This window comes from Pezoporus occidentalis, unplaced genomic scaffold (assembly GCF_034315485.1).
Source record: "Pezoporus occidentalis ecotype Australia unplaced genomic scaffold, CSIRO_AGI_Poc_V1 ctg226, whole genome shotgun sequence".
In the NCBI taxonomy this organism is placed as follows: Eukaryota; Metazoa; Chordata; class Aves; order Psittaciformes; family Psittacidae; genus Pezoporus; species Pezoporus occidentalis.
This window is the reverse complement of record NW_026914138.1, coordinates 1,613,612-1,632,859: the sequence shown is the minus strand read 5'-3', so window position 1 is coordinate 1,632,859 and position 19,248 is coordinate 1,613,612. Positions and strand designations below refer to the sequence as shown.

The 19,248-nt window shown below is 58.5% G+C and overlaps 1 protein-coding gene across 3 annotated transcripts; it reads right to left on the bottom strand.

Moving 5' to 3' along the window:
• Positions 1-582: 582 nt before the first annotated feature.
• TACC1 (transforming acidic coiled-coil containing protein 1) lies at positions 583-18,759 on the bottom strand. Of its 3 annotated transcripts, XM_062621038.1 has the most exons (14): positions 18,583-18,759; positions 17,920-18,017; positions 13,186-14,092; positions 11,414-11,449; positions 9,285-9,345; positions 8,676-8,868; positions 7,572-7,618; positions 5,757-5,882; positions 5,573-5,649; positions 5,289-5,332; positions 5,031-5,191; positions 4,836-4,942; positions 4,298-4,418; positions 583-3,425 (listed from the first exon to the last, which is right to left on the bottom strand). In XM_062621038.1, the coding sequence occupies exons 1-14, from the start codon at positions 18,723-18,725 to the stop codon at positions 3,357-3,359; spliced, it is 2,190 nt and encodes a 729-aa protein (XP_062477022.1). In that variant the 5' UTR covers positions 18,726-18,759; the 3' UTR covers positions 583-3,356. The 3 variants fall into 3 exon arrangements, with proteins under 3 accessions (XP_062477022.1, XP_062477023.1, XP_062477024.1); XM_062621039.1 differs by lacking the exon at positions 11,414-11,449 and having other exon boundaries at positions 18,583-18,758; XM_062621040.1 differs by lacking the exons at positions 11,414-11,449; positions 13,186-14,092; positions 17,920-18,017 and having other exon boundaries at positions 18,583-18,756.
• Positions 18,760-19,248: the final 489 nt, after the last annotated feature.

The following is a 19,248-nucleotide window of genomic DNA, read 5'->3' as shown; positions in this document are numbered from 1 at the left end:
ACGAGGGCCAGGGCCAGGAGGGTCTTCAGGGCGGACATCCCGGCTGTGCGCGGCGCAGGGTGCTCAGCGTCTGTTTTGTCTTAAGGTCTTAGAGCTAAGCTTCTTGGGCTATCGGATCACCGGGCTGGGGATAACGCACTTACTGCAGCCCCTGCCTAATGCCATCTTAGCCGGGGAGGACGGGACACGGATGCCAAGGGCATGGGCAGAGCACTGGAGGTGGTTGGATCTCCCCATGCTCGCCAGGCTGGGCTCTGCTTTGGGGACCAGCTCCATCTCCAACACTGGTGCCTTTCACAGACCGTGGCCATACAGAATAAGCCCTCTCCTGCCGTTTGCAGCAGCCAAGCTGGGCATGAACCCTCCAAAGAGAACATCTGGAGATGCTCTGGACACATCTGGAGAGCCCAGAGGAGCTGTCCCCGCTTCACTTGGGCTGCGCGACGCAGTCTCCATCCCAGCAGAGGATTTCCCCATGGCCATGAAGGTTATCAGGGGGAGCGTGGGGATTAAGCAGAGTCCCTCTGCCTAACGTGTTCAACCTAAACCCAGCTTCTCCATCCTTGCACACAGCAGGAAGGGTTTCAAGAGTGATAAACACGGGTTTTATTCAGGCAATGAAACATGGCAACAAAAATATATTAGTAATCGTTAGAATAATCTGTGTGAGTATAACTCTTACAAATATTTACCTGACATAGAAAAGGGAACTCAGTGGACATATAAAACCGATGGCCATGGCACTTACACACGTGGTGGGAAGCGATTGGGGTCAGTGCAGGGAAGCGCCTGCCTTGGGGGGAGCCATCTAACGTCAGGGCAGTTCCTCATCGGCACTTCGCTGGATGCAGGGATTTCACCTCTACTGCAAGCAGATGATGACAAACACCACGATGCTGGGAGCCCAAACACGGGTACCCGCAGTGCTCCCCTAACCGGGATGCATCCTGACCGGAACGTGGCATCCAAATGGGATGATAGCTCCAGGGCTAAGCCAGCCCCATCCACAGCTGGCTCCTAAGAGCAGCACTCGGGATGCAACAGTCCTGCCTGCTTGCAGCTACAAACACACGCCTCCTATTATATAGAACTATAACCATTATACATATACTTATATATATATATGTAACTATAACCATATTATAGTTAATAAATCATTCCTTAGGAATCTTCTTTCGCCCAGACTGGAAGTGCATGCTGACAGGCGCAGGGATGCAGCAGCACTGGGGTGACAGAGGCAGCGAGTGGGACCGGGAGAGGCTCTGGGAAGCAGATGGGGAGGATGCTGCTGCAAAGGGCAAAACCCAGCTCCCTAAGTAATTCCTGGTCTCAAGGGGGTCAATTCACCTGCACAGACCCCCAGGAGGTCCAAAGGGTCATGCATCCAGGCGGGAATGCTGTTCTGGAGTGGGAGAGCAGTGCTGTAGTCTGCATACCCCTAATTCTGATGATATACAGAGGGAAGGGCAGTGATGCTCCAGTGGGCTGAGGCTGGCACTTTGACTTCCCAAACAGGAATCAGCCTTGCCCATCATCTGCCAGAGGCTTTCCTACCAGCCCATGGATGTGTGGGGAGGGGAAAGAGGGGGGGAAAGAGCAGAAAAGGGGGGTTTCCTTGCTGTGCAAAGGGGCAAACATTCAGCACAAAGCCATGGATGGTGTCAGCCATCAGCTTCCCCACCCCGGTCACTGGGATAACTGGGAGCGCAGGGAACAGGCCCGGACTCTGCGTGCTAGGGCAGGCTGCTGGCATCTTCGTCTGCTTAAGTGCGTGATAAACTCTCTCTATACATCATATAGCTACTAAAATATAACCAAGTGCATGGCTCTGGGTTAAACACTGCATGCGCACCACTGGGGTTAGAAAATAGAAGGAAACCAGCTCAATTCTCTTACAAAAAGGTAGCAGCAAAAAGGTTTGTGAAAGTCTTCAAATAGGCTGGGTAGGAAACAGTCCAAAGAGCAAATACTTCCCTTATGTGATGCTTTACGACTCCCCGCTCAAGGCGATAGAGTCCTCCCTTTACCACTGCAGCTATTGCCTGATCCCATCCATCCGCCTTCTGCAGGGATGCTTCTGCACTGACCCACAGCCCCCCATGGAACCCCAGATCTTGAGGAGCCCCCCGCTTCCCAGCCCATCCAAAGGCAACCTCAGTGGTTGGCATGGCCATGGCCATGGACTCGGAGGCGGAGCGGGCACCCTGCCTGCGTGGAAAAGCAGATGTTGGGCTGCATCCATAGATTCCAAAGGGTACTTCCCTGCTGCCCGGACCTGCCTGTGCCTGTCAAGGCTGCCTTTTGTTTGGTTCCCTTCACGTTCAGTGCTGCAAGGGCATTTCTGAGAGCAGCAAAGAGCCGGGCAGGGCTGCTCTGTTCTGCACTGATGGAAAGAGCCTGAAGCCAGCAGGATCATGAAGCAATTTCCTCCTGTAACATCCATCCTAGCGCAGCTGTGGCATGGGGAGCCAAGGGCACGGGGCTTGGCTTTAGCACTGTGAAGGGCAGTGACCGTGGGGCAGGCAAATGGACCAGCACCAGCTCTGCAGAACCAGCATCTCCCCATGTCTCCAACACCTCCCGGTGCAGGAGCCTCCTGCCCTCCCCTTGGCAGGGCTCTGCTTTAAGAGGACTCAAGTTACTGCAGGTGAAGCGGCTGTATCCGTGCTCCCAAGGGAAGGAGATGTGTAACAGGACCGTGCCTGCCTGGAAGAAGTGAGCAGAGAGCCTCAGTGCTCATAAATGCTAATAAAGTGCACGAATGCAGAGACATTGGGTTCCATTGGCACAGCCAGGGATGAGGATGCTCTGGGCTGCCTTCCACCCACGGACCAGAGACTGGGACCAGCTCCCTGAACCCCAGCACCTCTCCCAAAACCAATCGACCTAATGGGAGGCTGCTTTGGCCAAAGGATCACACTGGTGGCCCCAAACATAAAGGCTCCCCTTTGCTGCCTCTCCCCAGCCATGCACCCATGTGCATGGTCCCCTCCCTAGTGCAAGGACCAGCGGCTCCGGCATCGGCATCACCCACATCCCATGGCAGGGCCTCATAGGGTCAACCTGGAGCAGGAGGGGACAGTAAGTGACAAGAGTGTGTAGGGGCACAACCAGACCCAGACAAAGGACACAGGGTCTGGGGTAGGGGGGGGGAATCCCACCTCCCACTTGAGAGGTGGCATCGGCGCAGAGGGACACGCAGCCTGACTGCAGGGATCGCGGTCCCGGAGCCCTGGGATGCAGGGAGCAGGCAGCAGGATGCTGTGCTCTGTGCCGGGGTCCTGGGGTAAGGCAAAGTGCTGCACGTTAGGAGGAAAGCGGCCAAGTGCAGAGTGCTGGGCGAGGGGTGGTGGGACTCAGTCCGTCTTGCCCAGCTTCGCTATCAGCTCATCGCAGATCTTGGTCAGCTCCTCAATCTCCTGGTTCTGGAAGGAAAACGGATCATGAAGAGCCCCTGTGGTGGCGTGGATGGGAGATAACACCCCTATGGGTACCGCTGATGCTCCTGCCCAACCTCCTCTGTGCAGCATCCAGGGGCTGTGGGGAGCCCGAGCTCACCCATCCTCACCCCAAACGCATCCCGGTGCTGCCATGGGTGCGCTGGTGGCTCTGACAGCCAAACTGAAGCCAGACTGAACTGGCAACCCCAGCACTGCCCAAAGCCGTGCTTACACCCATGCAGAGCTCAACACCCTCCATGGAGAGGATGCAGTTGTACATCTCAACAACCAAACCCAATCTGAATTGACCCCAGTACTGCCCATGGCTGTGCTTACACCCATGCAGAGCTCAACGCCCTCCACGGAGAGGATGCAGTTGTACATCTCAACAACCAAACCCAATCTGAATTGACCCCAGCACTGCCCATGGCTGTGCTTACACCCCTGCAGAGCTCAACGCCCTCCACGGAGAGGATGCAGTTGCACATCTCAACAACCAAACCCAATCTGAATTGACAACCCCAGTACTGCCCATGGCTGTGCTTACACCCATGCAGAGCCCAACGCCCTCCATGGAGAGGATGCAGTTGCACATCTCAACAACCAAACCCAATCTGAATTGACCCCAGCACTGCCCAAAGCCGTGCTTACACCCATGCAGAGCTCAATGCCCTCCACGGAGAGGATGCAGTTGTACATCTCAACGACCGAACCCAATCCCAAGACACGAACCAAGCAAGCAAGTGAAGAAATACCCCCAAACCCCAACCCCACAGAGCACTCTCTAGGCCCAAAGCCCAAAGGATGCCTCCAGCACCAAGAGGATGCTCAGGGCAGCAAAGGGAACGCGGTGTTACCTTCTGCTGCAGGGCTCTCTCCAAGGACTCAACCTTCATCTGCTCCTTGCGCAGCCCCGCGTGCAGCGCCGTGCTCTCTGCCTTGGCCTTGGCACGCACTTGGGCGATCTCCTCGTTGGCTCTGTGATGGGTTCGGACACAAGGGGACAATGGTCACTGAGATAAAGCATCCCAGAGCCCGGCTCCTGCGTGCCCGCGTGCATCAGGGCTGGTTCTCCCATATGGAAAACCTGCATGGACCGGGGTGAAGCTCAACCTCACTCGCTTCACTCAGGGCTGCTGCGTGTCGAGCACAACACAGACACGAGCCCTCTTGGAGCACGGGGAACTGGTTAAGTGGCTGCAAATCCACCATAAACCTCAGTTTCTCCATTAGGAAACCTAAGCAGGGATTGGAGAATCCATGGAGGGATCCGTGCTGCCTTCACTCACAGCCATTTAAAACCACTCGAGCCCGAGGTTGTGAAAGGCAGCTTTTCACATCAATAAGCTCCCACCACGAGGTCTCAGCACCCATCAATCCCATGCATGCCCTTACTTGTCCAGCTTCTCCTCCGCATGGACTTTCAGGGCTTGGTACCGCTGCTCCTCCTGCTTGACCCGGGTTAAATAATCTTGAGCACACTTCTTCAGAGCTTCTTCATTCTGGGAAGGGAAAAGAGCAGGGGACAAAGTGAGGGCGATGCTATGGGACCTCTGCGTGCAGGGAGAAAGGGGGAACGGAGGGAAGGACCTTCTTGAAGCCTTCCAGGACACCCTTCAGGTTCTCGTATCTCCTAAAGAGATCCGATAGGGACCTCTCCACCGAGTTCAGGTCCGCCAGCGCCTGCTCCTTCTCCAGGGTGAGCTGCTGCAGGTTCTTCTGGGACGTCATGTTCGTCCTCTGCTCGTCCTCTGGGATGGAGAATAAGCAGGAAGGGAACACAGGGATTGAGTGGGGCTGGCAGCTACCTCATTGCTCCGTTCACCCCACCGAGGGATGGCACCTTACCTATCATCTGGGCAATGGTCTTCTCATACTCAGCCACGATTTTCCTAGGAGGAAGGGAGAAGGATAACCCAGGGAAGAGGCAGGCACGCACCTATAGCCCTGTTGCTCCTTCCCCACACCTCAAACAGCCCAAGCAAGGCTGCAGGGCCCTGGTGATGCCCCTGGCAGTGAATGGGATTTTGAGCCTGAGACTAAGAACCCAGCAGCAAAACACAGCACGAGCGCATCTCCTAACCCATCCCACCCCGAGGAACCCCATCACATCCCAATGGGAAGGGTCCTACCGCATCTCCAGCACTTCCTGGCGGCTCTCTTCGTACTTCTTCTTCCACTCGCTTGCCTCGATCTCCTTTGTGATTATCTAGGTTGCAGCAGACACAGGAGCCTTGGGACAGGCTCTGGGTGCTTCCCCAGTGCTGTGATGCTCAAGGGGTGCAGGGCAGGATACGGCCCCGGTCCCCACGTTACCTCCTCTCGGATGAGCGTGAGCACGGCCGTCTTCTCGCATTCACTGAGGCAGATGCTGGCCAAGGGACTCTCGCTCCTGGTGGTGGCTGAGGGGGACTTGTCCATGGAGCACAGCCCGGGATTGCCCTGCGAGGAGCAGCCATTCGGGATGCTGCAGGGCTTTCACCTCCCATTTGGGATGCTCTCCCCCCTGCACCAGCCTCTGTGCAGGCGCTGAACATCCTGCACACACCGACAGCCCAGAGCCAGCACCAGGCAGAGCCCATAGGGGGGATTTATTGCACTTTATGCCCAGTCTCCTGCTGGGAGCTGGGGCTGTGCCATGGGACACCCAGGGAAGCATCATCCCAAAGGAGAGACCCAGGAAGGGCTCATTTCGGAAGCAGAGCTGTGCTCACATCTGACATCCCTTCACTTTCCCCATGGCTGGTTTAAATGGGAGCCACAGGCGAGGGACCAGGTCCCCCTTCTCCATCACCTCCATCAGATGGAGACGTGGATGCAGCTGATGCATCCAAACTGCTGCCAGCAGCAGCAGGGCCTCATTGATCACCCCAAATGCACAAGGGGGAAACAGGTATCACTTCCCTGCAGAGCACGGCTCCAGCTGAGCCAGCCCTTCCCAATGGGCAGCCCTGCTCATCCCACCGTGCCCCAGCCTGGGAGATGCTCCCACAGGGCTCCATCACCCTCCTGTTTCTATTATAGGTGCTTTTACAAGAGCTGAGGTGCTCGTACCCCCATTCCTCACTGCTCCCCAAACCACAGCCCAGCTCCTCCTCACCAGGGGACCAAACTAGGGATGAGCTCAGCGCTGTGAGGCTGAATCCCGCCTGGATGCTGCCCCATCCCTTCCCTTGGGGGTGCTGCAGCCTCCAGAAGAGCATTCCTTCCAAGCAAGGGCTGACACCACCGCCTGTTCCTCCTTGTATCCCTCTAAATGACAGCCCCGTGCAGGCATCTCCTTGGGAACCGGCTGCCAGGCCATAAATAGAGAAGAGCTTTGGAGGAGGCTCCGTGCCTGGGCTCTGTTTTGGAAACCAGAGCACTAAAGCACTTCCCTCCCTCCCCTCCTCCTTCACTGCAGCTCAGGCTCAAGCACGTTTGGGTCCAGACAGCCCAGCCCTGGATGGTGTTGGCGGCATCACCCAAGAGCCCCAACCCATCCCATGGGAGCCCCACACAGCGGCTCTGGGATGCTGGCGGCTCAGAGCCTGCCCAGCCCCGAGCCCCGGCTTCGCTTTGTCCTTGTGGGGCTTAGCGTGGGTCAATCTGTCTCAGAGGAGCTCCTTTTGCTGATGTTGGTAATCTCATTGTCATCTGCTTGCACCCGAGCAGCTTTGCCCAGGGTTGGATGAGCCGGCACAGGGTTCCCTGCAGCCGAGGGTCTTGGGGTCACCCAATGGCCCCTTGGGGGTGGCCCTTACAACGCTCATGAACACCTCAATGTGAGGCATAGACCATGTCCTGCAGCTCATCCCTTCCTTGGGACCTCCTCTGCCCTCTCCCTGTCCTGCAGCCGCTCCACACACAGTGTGCTTGCTCTTGTTGAGCATCCATGGGGCAGCCCTGGATCCCCATCATTCCCAGCATCTCCCTCCCGCAGTGCCCATCCGGAGGGAGCCATCCTATGCCAGCCTGTGGGACATCACCCCTGGCTTTACCAAGCCCCTGTGTGGGCTTTGCATGGACTTTAGCTCCCAAAGAAACCCAGTTCAGAGAGGTTTGGGTGGCGCAACATAGGCACAATGGGGTCACCCTCCCGCAGCCCCCAGCCTCCCCATAGGGAGCAAAGAGGAAGCAAGAGGCACTCACAGGGAAGATGTCCTTTTCCACCTGCTTGGAGATCTCCTTTTCAGGGCCTAAAGACAAGGAAACACAAGGTTTTAACCCCTTGTGACCAAGACCCTGCTGCACATAAGGATTTGCTGGGATGCAGAAGGGCATCGGCATCCTCCGAGCATCCCTTCCCAAAAGGCTTCTTTGCCCCATGCTCGTGCCCTTGCAGCCTGGATGCATCCCGCACCCTGCCAGCCTCAAACCCTGGAGTGGAAACCAACACTTCCCTCTGGTGGCAGCTCAGCCCTGTGGTGCCCAGAGCAGGATTGGAGCTGCACGGGAATGCTGCAGGATGCATCCCTGGGCTGAAGCCCAGCTGCTTGGACCACTCCGCATAGCACAAACCTCAGCCCACAACAACTGGGTCCAAAGGAGCTGCCACATGGCCCCAGCTATTCTTAACAGCATCAGAGAGGAGATAAACCCCTCCTGTCTGCAACCTGCCCTCTGGCATAGAGCAGGAGGTGATTTATGGACCTCAGCTGCAGCCAGCACTGGTCAGGCAGAGAAAAGCATGAAGGGAAGGAGGAAACAGAGCTGATTTCCTGCTCTTTCCCCCCATTTCCCCTCCCCAGAGCCTGCAGTCTGCACAGCATCCAGGGGCAATGATGAATGGGCACAGGGCAGAGCTGCAGACCCCCCCTCCTCTTGCACCTTTAGCTTTGCTATTGATTAAATGTCTTGCTCTGACGCCTGGCTCTAATTCTGCTGTAATGGGGTGGTCAGCGAGGCTAATTCCATATGAGACTGACAGCAAAGGGCCAGCAGGAGCATCAGCAGAGGTCTGCAGTGATGCTGAGATCTCCATCAATCACTGACCTCGTGCTGAGAGCTCAGCTTCGAGCAGGGCACCCTGTAACCACCCCAGCATCACAGGGATGCGCTGTACTGACAGCATCCAAGTCAACACAAGCCTGTGCCGCTGGTTTTCCATGATGGAAATGGTGCCATAAGCAACGGAGGTTTCATTATAGGAGCCTTGAGCCCTGGCAGTGGGAATAGAAGCTGCCTCAACAGCATCAATTCATGGCCAGAGCTCCATGCACAGCACATCCCAGAGGATACAGGGATGCTCCTTACCTGGCTCCGTGCCGTGCTTCCCGGCTGGCACAGGGACGTTGGAGCACTCAAAGTACTCCAGGTCATCTTCGGGCTCAGGCTTCTTCTCCAGCCCAGGTTTCTGTGCCGTGGTGCAGGCCAGCTTCTCCTCATCAGTGGCTCGTCCATCCCGATTGGCAATATCTGGGATTTCTGGGATCAGCGCTGCTTCATCCTGCAGGACCAAGGCACGCGGTTAAGCAGGACTGAGCTAATCCACGGGGATCTGGCATGGGAAGCAAAGGGAAGCTTCGCATCCACCACCAAGCTGCAGCCCAGCAGCTCCTCAGTGGGGTTTGGCAGCAGGAAACGCGTGGGGCTGGGGGCAGAAGCGATGAACACACAAAACCCCATTAACCCAACCGCAGAGCTCTGCCGGGGACAGGGCTGCTCCCGCACGCACACAGACCTCAATGAGCCACAGGGACCTAGCCTGGCCAGGGACAGGGCTGAGCACCAAGCAGCACCCTCCTGCCACCCCTTCCCATAGGGAAGATGCTCTCACATTGACTGCTTTCAGGGATACCCCACCCTGACCCCCCACCTCTCACCATGCCCCCCACCGAGCATCCCTGGTGGGATCCCACCTACCTGAGCGCCAGCATCCAGGACCAGGGGCTGTGCCTCGTATGGCTTCACCTTGCAGCCGCTCCTGCAGGGAGAGAAGCAGCAGCTCAGGCATAGGCAGGGACCGCGAGTGAGAGCCGAGCAGGGGGAAGCAGCCCCAGCAGCAGCGTTTGCACCCGGCAGCATCGCACTCACCAGTGAAACACGGAGGCAGAGCAAGCTCTGGGGAGGACAGAGGAGCAAGTGAACAAAAGACAGGACTACAGAGCAACGGGGTTTGTCTCTGAGGAGTTTATTCCTGCTGAAGGGGAGATGCTGACAACGCGAGAGGCCATTGCCACAGAGATGCCCCTCGCCGCACCCTCATCCGGCGGGATGCATCCCAAAGGGCGCACGGATCTCCTGCGGGATGGAAGCTTCTCCAGGCTGTCCCGTGCCCATTCCCTGGAGGTTTGCTTGGGATATCTCCATGGGCAAGTTGGACCCACACGGCCAGATTGCTGGTTCGAGCTCTGCTTTGCTTGCAGGGCAACCGCTGCACCTCGGATGCTCCCTCCAGCAGATGCAAAGGGAAAAGAGCCTTGCAGACAGGAGAAGGTTGAGCTCAGGTTGATCTTGAGTGGCTGGATGCTCTCCAGTGAGGAAGCTCTCCCTGGCTCTTCATCCCATGCTCCTCAAGGCGTGCCATTCCAGAGTCCATCAGCACAGCCACATCCCGACCCGCCGGGCATCAGCATCCTGAATCAGCTGGGGGCAGCACAGGGATGGTCCCAGCAGGAGCAATCCTGCATCTCACCGCCCTCTCGCTCCATGTCCACCATCTCCCATATCCAAACCCCCAGAAGGCAGATACTGGCCAAGCTGGATACAGCTCGTGTGGCATCCCACTGCGGGTACCTGCAAAGGGATCTCTGCCACAGGGACACGGGCAGAGGCTCAAGCAGGATTGCATTGAGCCATTCCTTGCTATAAAGCATCTCTCCCACCCACTTCACTCCCCATCCCATCACACACGTGCGCCAAATGATTCCCCCCCCCCCAGCACCAAGATAACTGGAATTCAAGGGGATGGGGCAATGGGGAGCAGGCAGCCCATGATGCCCTGCAATGCCTGGGGCACAGGCAGCCCCAATCGTGCTGCAGGGCCCGTGGTGAACACAGACACCCACTGTGAGCCAGTGGAAAGGCAGATGGGGTCTTGGCCAAGACACAGATGTCAGCGCTGGAGCCCGGCTCCAATGCTGGTCGTGCATATGGCAGCAGCACTGAGCACACAAGAAGGGCATTGGGATGATGACAGAAGATGGGAGCTGAGCCCAGCATTCTCCCTTGCACCACAGCAGAGCCCAGAGGGCCTGGGAGGGGACGACTGACAACGCTGAGCATCCCCCATGGCGGTGAGGCAGGTCCCTGCTGTGTGCCCATCCTATGGGATGGGAGCTGCAAGCCCTGGGGGCACAGCAGGGGCAGGGGGTATTTCACTGGGGTCCCACTGTGGCCGCTCATGCCAGGGGTATGGCAGAGCCACGCTGCAGCACTGCAGGCTGCAGGGCAGTGATTGGAGCTGCTGTGCTCGAGCCGAGCTTTCCAACCCGCGCAGGGCCCTGCAGCCCGGCTCCATCCCAGCCTTGGACACAGCAGGGATGCTCTGAGGGCTCTGGCAAGCACCAAAGAGCTCAAATGAGCCCTGTTTGGAGCTGGCTGCGAGGGCAAAGCTCCTTTGGGACCACCTCAATGTCCCAGAGCCAGAGGAGACAGGCACTGACTCCATCACCTCCCGGATGATGCTTTCCCCTACCCCTCTATAGAGGTGGCTTTGGGATGGGGTAGGAGATGCCCTCATCTTCAGGACTACCCATCCAGGCTGCACACAGAGCTGCTCCCCTCCATTAGCCAACGCACTGGGTCTGAGGGCTTGAATGTTCTAAAGGCATTGCGGGCCGCATGCTGCGGGAGCAAGCACAGCATCCTCACCTCACCGGGCAGAGCCACCCCGAGAGCTGCAGGACACGGACCAGAGAGCGCGGAGCATGAGACAAAGGGCACAAGGAGCCTGCATGCCGTGGAGACGTGTGGGGCCAGCACCCACCCAGAGAATGAGGACAAAAACCAGCCAAGGAGAAGAGGAAAGCAATAGAGAAGAGAGTACTTACAACAGAAAACAGAGAAATTTCACTTGTTCAGTGGTCCTGATGCACCAAAGCATGGACAGGGAGAGAGACAGACAGATGGAGAGAAGAAGAGCGTGTGAAAAGACCTGGGTATTAACTCTCATTGGGAGAAGCACAGCGCCATAGCCCAGCTCTGCTTTTTGGGGAGGAACACACGGATAAAGGATGCTCTGATTGGGCATCTCCTGTTCACGGATGTGAGATTGATGGTGTCATTCCACCACGCATCCCACTGCCAGGGAGGTGAGTGAATGGAGCAGCCCGTGCTCCCAGGAGAAGGGACCCTAAGGACTTATAGAATCATGGAATGGTTTGGGATGGAAAGGACCTGGAGATCATCCAGTTCCACTCCGCTGCCATGGGCAGGGACACCTCACACTAGACCGTGTCACCCAGCACGGCCTTGAACACTGCCAGGAATGGGGCATTCACTTCTCTGGGCACCCTGTGCCAGCGCCTCAGCACCCTCACAGTAAAGAACTTCCTTATCTCCAACCTGAACTCCCCCTGTTTCAGTCTGAACCCATCACCCCTTGTCCTACCCCTACAGCCCCTGATGAAGAGCCCCTCTCCAGCATCCTTGTAGCCCCCTTCAGACACTGGAAGCTCCTCACAGCTTCACCTCTCCCTGCTGAACAGCCCCAGCTCGGTCACACAGGGGAATGCTGGCTCCCAGAGAGCCCACATCCCCTCCCTGCAAAGCGTTTCTAGGAGCAGAGCACCCAACACACCCTTACTTCTGCCTGCTGGGTGTTGTCTGTGCTCCCTGTATAACCCTGCTCCCGTTTTCCCATCAGCAGAGCGATGGCGTGCGTTGGTTTTGCTGCCAACTCCACGCTCCCAAAATTCCCCCTCCTTTTGAGCCCTTTTGCTTTCAACTGGTTCCAATCCCACAACCCCAGGTTATAGTGGAAGGACCCAAAATTGCCTGGGCAGGTAGAGCCAAGCCTGGCTCAGCAGCTCCCATCCCCAACATCAGGCACTGCCCGGACACGGCTTGGAGAACATTGGTGATGCCACAGGTGAAAAGGCAAGGAAACGGGAAGGTTTGGCCATGAAACCTGCTCCAGAGGAGCATTCCCAGCAGGAACTGCCTGCATTCCCAGGAGGCACCATGAAATGTCACCGTCTCCACTGGGGCGGGGGGGTTAAATAGCACGGTTCAGGACCTAAAAAGGCACTGAAATAGCTCAGCAAGGCACAAGCAGCTCCCTCCTGCCTGTGCAGAGGTGATGGAAGCAACAGATCTGCCTCTTCACCACTATCCCCTTCCCCTGCTTGGCAAAGAGCACCCCCATGGCAGCTCGCACCATGTCCCAGCAGCATCTGACCCATCAGGCAGGCACCCACAAGCTGCAGCAGGCTCCCAAACCCTCATCAATACTTTCTAAAGCCTCTGCTCTGCCCACCCCAGCTCCATGAGCCGGAGCCCTGAGGGTTTTCCAAAGGGATGATCCTGCAAAGCGGGTCCTGATCCAGCCCTCCCCATTCTACGTGGGACCCCAGCACCACACCAGGACCTCGGTCCCTCTCCTCCCATCCGCTCCTGATGCTCCAGGATGCCAACAGGGATGCAGGAGCTGCCGCTCCGCTGGGACAAGGGGTGGATAAAAGCAGGGCAGCCGAACCCGAGGTGCACATCGGTGTTTCAGGCTCGCTTAGAAGGCACGGGGGCATCATCACCATCACCACCACCACCACTGCTCTGCCTGCAAGGGAACGGAGGGGCCGCTGCTGCCCGCTCCATCACTCACGTTATCAGGCGGGACTTGGGCTTCTTGGGGGAGCCGCTGCCTCTGCCGGGCTCATCCTGCACCTCCAGCGCCTGAGACTCCAGGATCTCATTGAGGCTGTTGTCAGCAGCAGGGCAGGAGTCGGTGGTGGAGCTGCCGAGGGTCTTGGTGGGCTTCAACGGATCCATTGCCTCAAAGTGATTGGGGTCGAACTGGTAGGACCCTTTGGGGAGAGCCGGCGCTGAGTCCTGCAGCGCTGAGCTGCCACCCAAGGGGCCTATCCGGGGTGCAGGACCCAGGCGGGGGGAGCCGGGAAGGGGCAGATCCATGGGGCCCCTCTCTGCATCCTCAACTGGTTTCTTGGGGGGCTCTCGGTGCCTCTTCGGTGTCACTTTGCTGGCCGGGATCCTGCTGCCCCTCCTGGGAGCTGCTCTCCTGGTCTCCGGGCTCTCTCCTCCCTCCATCGAATCAACCTCAGGCTTTGGGAGCTGCTCTTTGTGCTCCGGGTCCCCCCCTTGCTCCCCAACGCTGTCACTGGGGTGGGGAGGGCAGTGTGGGGCTGATGCTACAGCGGGGTTCACACTCCCATCGTACAGCTCCAGGGTCTCCTCTATGGATCCTTCTGTTATCCCTTTCCCATCCTGGACCAGAGCATCCCCCTTCGGCTCCATCATCCCCATGCTGGCATCCGCCGCATCCTCTCCCAACATGACCCGCTCCTGGTCGGCCCCACTGCCCGGTGCTCCTTGGGGCTGGATGTGAGCCTGAGGCTGCCTCAGGGATGCATCTTCGGGGTCGTTTTCCCCTTTGGCATCCAAACTGGCTTTAGGGGCTGCGATCTCCACACGAGCCTCATCTTTGGGATGCTTCCCTGGCGAGCTGTCCCCATGGACCTCCCCTACCAGCAGGTCACCATGGCCACTTGGCTCTGCAAAGACAAAAGGAGGCAGTTAAACCCTTGCCTGCTGCACACCCCATTTCAAGAGGGGGTTTTCCTCCCCTCCTTACGTGCTCCAGGGTCATAGTTTTGGGGGGGATTCCTGACCTGTGCAACCCTGGCATCAAGCACTTGTGGTAAGATTTGAAGCCCTGGAGACTGTGGTGAAAACATAGCCTGTAAATGGGGGGGGTCCCCTGTAAATGGGGGGGATCCCCTGTAAATGGGGGGGAGCTCAGACACAGCACCCACATGCGGTCGATGCTCTCTCCCACAGCCTGTTGCTGCAGAGCAGCAAGGCTCAGCACTGCTGTCGGAGTTCCTTAATCACAAATCCTGATCCATGACTTAATCCCTGCTACTCCAATCCCTGCCCCTAAATCCTTTTACTGTTTCATCTGTTCTTTGCTGTCAAAGGGATGGGGAAGGTCCTTATCATCCTGAAAGCTACACCCACAAAGCACCTAGAGCCGGGACCTCACTGTCACCTCCTCTCCTGCATCTCAACCAGGGGCTCCTGGCATAAGGCAGGAGGGGATGCTGGGATGCTCAGCACCACCAGGGACCCACAGCTCTCACTGGGAACGGCAACAGGGCTTGTGCTGGGGAACCTGTCCCATTGCACTGCTGCAACCCTGCCCTGGCACGCAGTGACAGCCATGGAGCGCATCGATTCGCAGGACGTTTGGATGCGGGATGCTCACAAGCTCCCCCCAGCACATCCCTGTTCCTCCGATGGGGCATTTGCACCCAACTCACGTTCACTGGGGAGGGAGGCTGGCAGGAGGAGGAAAAGTGAATCAGGGCTAACCCAGGACACGGAGCCAACAGCCCTGACTCAGCCGACGGCTTGCGGTTGGCATTAGTGGTGTCCAGGATGCTAAAAGCCATGCAAATGAACCAGGAGGGGCTGTGTGAGTGCAGGAAACCCTCCCTCCGCCTGCAAAAAGGCTCCCTCCGAGCACACATCGCTCTGCTGCCCCAGGAAACGCCTCAGTAAACACAACCCAATGGATGTGTACTCGGAGTGCAGCCAGGAGGAGATGGTCCGAGGCAGCGCCTGCCGGGAGCAGGGAGAGCCTCCTTAAACAGATCCCAACTTGGAGCTGGGATGGTTGGAACGGAGACAGCGCTGAGGAGGGAGCAGACTTCAAAGGGAGGGCAAAAAGGCACCTTTTGAATGCGTTTTCCATTCCCACCGGCCGGCTCTGCAGCTGCTGTTCTCACAGACGGGAGCCCCCATCCCGGTTTCCAACCCGAGCAGGGAGTAATTGCTGCTGGAATAACAAGCAGCCGGCACGCAAACCACCTCTGCTGGCTGGGATGGCTGCAGGGCAGGGAGAGCAGGAGCGCTGAGCCACCATTCCTTCGGCAGCATGGGAATCATAGCTCAGCTCATCCCCTCCTTCCTACCTGCATCCCAGAGCTGAGGGACTGGGATGGACTGGGACACAGAGGGTGGGGGTGAAGGAGAGGAGCATCCTGCTGCGGTAGCACCGTCCCTCCTGCAAGTTCAGTGGGGTTTTCTCCCCTTATCAGGGGAGGGCCTGACCATGAAACCCATAGAAATCCCTTTGTGTGTTCTCTGAGGAGAGCAGGACAAACCCCCCTATAAAGCAGCCCCAAAGGTGATGGGGCTTCCAGTGTCTGAAGGGGGCTATAGGGATGCTGGAGAGGGACCTTCATCAGGGATGGTAGCGATGGCACAAGGGGTGATGAGTTCAAATTGAAACAGGGGAGGTTCAGGTTGGAGATAAGGAACAGCACAGCAGCAAGGCTCAGTGCTGCATCCATCCCAAACACAGATCCAATGCAAGGCACCCTGGATCCCTGCAAACAGCACTTGTAGTGGCTGTGCATGGAGTACGAACGGGCTCCTGGTCCGGCCAGGGGATCTGACACAGTGAAAACAGGGATTTATCCTCTCCAAGCACAAACACACACGCAGGACAGGCTGGCACCGCTGTAATAGGCACTTTGTGATGTGCATTTTAATCCTTAGGCCCATCCTCCTCAGGCTGCAATGAAGCACAAGCACGGACCAGCCCAGCAGCTTGAAGCAGAGCAACTTGGCTGCAGCAGTGCCCTTTTCATCCCACATCCAGCACCCATCAGAGCAGCGCTGCTCCCCACACTGCCCTCAATGCCAAAGGCAGCAAGAACAACCCCTGCACTATCCACAGCACAGGATGTGCGCCCGGTGCTTTCAGCCTGGGCTGACGTAGCCAACGGCTCCGTTCCCCTCTTGCCTTTCCGCTTTGTTTCGCTGCCGTTGGTCTATTTTTAAACCTATTCTCTCAGAACGAGCATCCTGGCAGAGCGATGCTGCCGCTAACGCGCCGGAAAGCACGTGCCCTGCGTCAGGGTAACAGCAGGAGCAGCCCGGGAGCGCCAACGGGTCCATGTTGGCTGTCTCTGCTCGTTTCCTTGCACACAGTATTCCTTGCTCTGGGAGACGGCCGGAGAGAAGCTCAGCAAGGATGGTACTGAATGGCAGCACGAAGCCCAGCCGAGGTGATGGGATGGAGGAGCAGGGTTAACGCAGCCCTCAGCTGCACGCAGAGCATCCATCCCCTGTGTCACAGCTCCTATCCCTGCCTATTCCCAAGCAAGGCTGAGGCTGCAGCGCCTGTTCCCCAGCCTTGCTGAGCCAGGAGAGGCTGCATCCACCCGTGTTCCTGCTGCTCCTCCTGCAGCAGCGATTCCCCATCAGCTGGTGCGTTCCTGACATGCAGCCATTTCATGGGATCACCTCCCCATCGCCACCGCTCCTGATCTGCAGCCAGGCGAAGGGCGCACGCTGCTGCAGAGCAGTGCTGCCAAGGTGAGGGCTGAGCCGATGGATTCAGCACCCCGGGGTGCCCCAAACTCACACCCACACCTGGGAGATCCCTTCCCTCCATTTCAGACACCGAAGGGATGCAGGGAAGGGATGGAGCTGGGTGCTGGGGCCCTGCTGTTTCCAACACCCTGCTCTCCATCAGCCACCTCAGATAAACAGCTTGTGCCAGAGATCAGCCTCTAACACTGCGACCTTTGTGTGCTGGCTCCCTCGCTCCATGCCTGGCTGGCATCAGGGAACTGCTCATCCCAGGGTAAGGGCATACACCAAGCAATGTGCTTCCCTAAGGCAGAAATGATCTTCAGACCAGCCAGGAAAGCCTTAATCTCCCCTTTCCCCCTCCCCAGGCATTATCCCTCAAAGTAAAAACGCCTCTATCATCCCTGCTTACAAGGACGATTCCAAGAGCTGCGACTATGGGAAGCATGGACCCAGCGCTGCCTCTCAAGGAAAACGAACCTGTGTTTCCCACAGGCACCCAGATCCATCCCAACAGCAGAACAACACCGCAGGAGGTGGCAGCCCACAGCACCCTGTTACTGCCGAGGCCACCCAGCACTTGGGCTCCTGGTCCCATCTGAGCTCACACAGACCGTGCCCACAATTCCCCCTTGGGAGAAGGTGTGATGGTGGGAGTGAGCTGGTCCCCAAAAGACCAAGGATTAACAGGGAGCCACAATGGTACACAACACAGGGACAAACCAGCATCAGCACCGAGGACCCCTGCACTTCCAGCAGCAAAAAAATCACAGTTTCTCCACAAACAGGGCTCAGCAGCATCTTTAACGGCAGCAAAGGATGCTAACTGCAGGGGAATGAGGGCACAGCCCTTTGCCGAGTGGCATTTGAGCCACGCAGGCCATTAACCACAAACAATGTGGCAGGCATTATTCAGAACAAGCCACTTCTCCTGCGTGCCCCCACCCGGCTCTATTCATCCGGAGCCCAAAAACAGAAGGAGATGATGGCTCCTTACCCCGGGTCCCGGCTTCGGGCTCCAGCGGCGGCTCCTTTAGCAGCGCGCTGGTCGGCGTCCCTGCTTCAGGGGTCTCAAAACTATCTTTGGAGTCCGAGCTGCCGAGGAGGGGGGGAAAAGAGGGAGGAATTACCGCTTGCAAGGCTTAGCTCCGCAATCCTCCTCGCTGCCCGCACCGCCGGGCGGGCCAGCTCCCGGCCGGCCGCGGGCATCCTGCGGCAGCCGCTCCGTCCATGTCCAGCGGCACACGCTGGCAAACGGAAAAGGGAGAGCAGGTGAAACGACATCGTGAGTGCCCCCCCACACACACCTCTACGTGTGCCCCCAACCCTCCTCTCGGCCGAGCATCCACGAGTCCTTCCATCAGGCCTTCCCCTTGGGCATCCACCGAGGGCCACAAGGATACGGCTGCACACTCAGCATCTCCCCATCCCCGGAGGGGCGATCCTCGGTGCTCACACCTTGTGCCCCCCACCCTCCCAGCATCAACCCGGGGCAGCAGCGACCGGTTCCCCTCCGGTGCCCCCCCCCCATCGGGCAGCGGAGCTGGTGCCAGGCAGCGAGCGGGCAGCGAGCAGGCAGGGAGCGGGCAGCGGAATGGGGGGAGAATGGATACGGGCGCGGTCGCAGCCCCGACACCACGCGTGGACGCGGGTCACTTGCCTGAAGCCGAGGGCCGGGTCCTCTTCCTCCTCCTCCTCGTCTTCCTCCTCCTCCCCGTCGGGGCTGCCGCCGCCCCGCACCGCGGACCAGGTCCAGCGGGCCCACTGCACCGGGGAGAGGATCTGCCAGGCGCTGAACGCCATCGGCCCGCTCCGAGCCCCCGTTCCGTTCCCTTCCCAGCCCCGCTCCGCTCCTCTCCTCTCCTCTCCCCGCCGGGCTCGCTGCGGCCGCGCCGCCCCCAGCGCCTCCCCCGGGCTGCGGGGAGGGAGAAGGAGAGGCCGCCCCCCGGCACCGCCCGGCGGGAGGGACCGGACGGGGACCCCCCCCCTTTTAGCAGCGCCCAGCGAGGGGGATGTGGGGCGGGATGCGGGGGATGATGCGGGCACCCCGCGCCCCCACCCTGCGGGTGGGTGTTGAGGAGCTGCTGCTCCTCCTCCCTTCCCTCCCCTCCCCACGCAAACGCCCAAATTCACCTCTTTCTGCCCCAAAATAAGGGCACCCCCTGCCCATCACCAGCCCCAAACCCACCCCTCACCCCCCCCCCCCCACTCAGCGGTGAAGGACATCCCCCCCCCCAACTAAGAGAGCAGAGGGCTGTGAAACCGGATCGGCCCCGATTTATCCCACGTTTATGGGGCTGCACCTGTGCTCTAGCACAGATTCCTT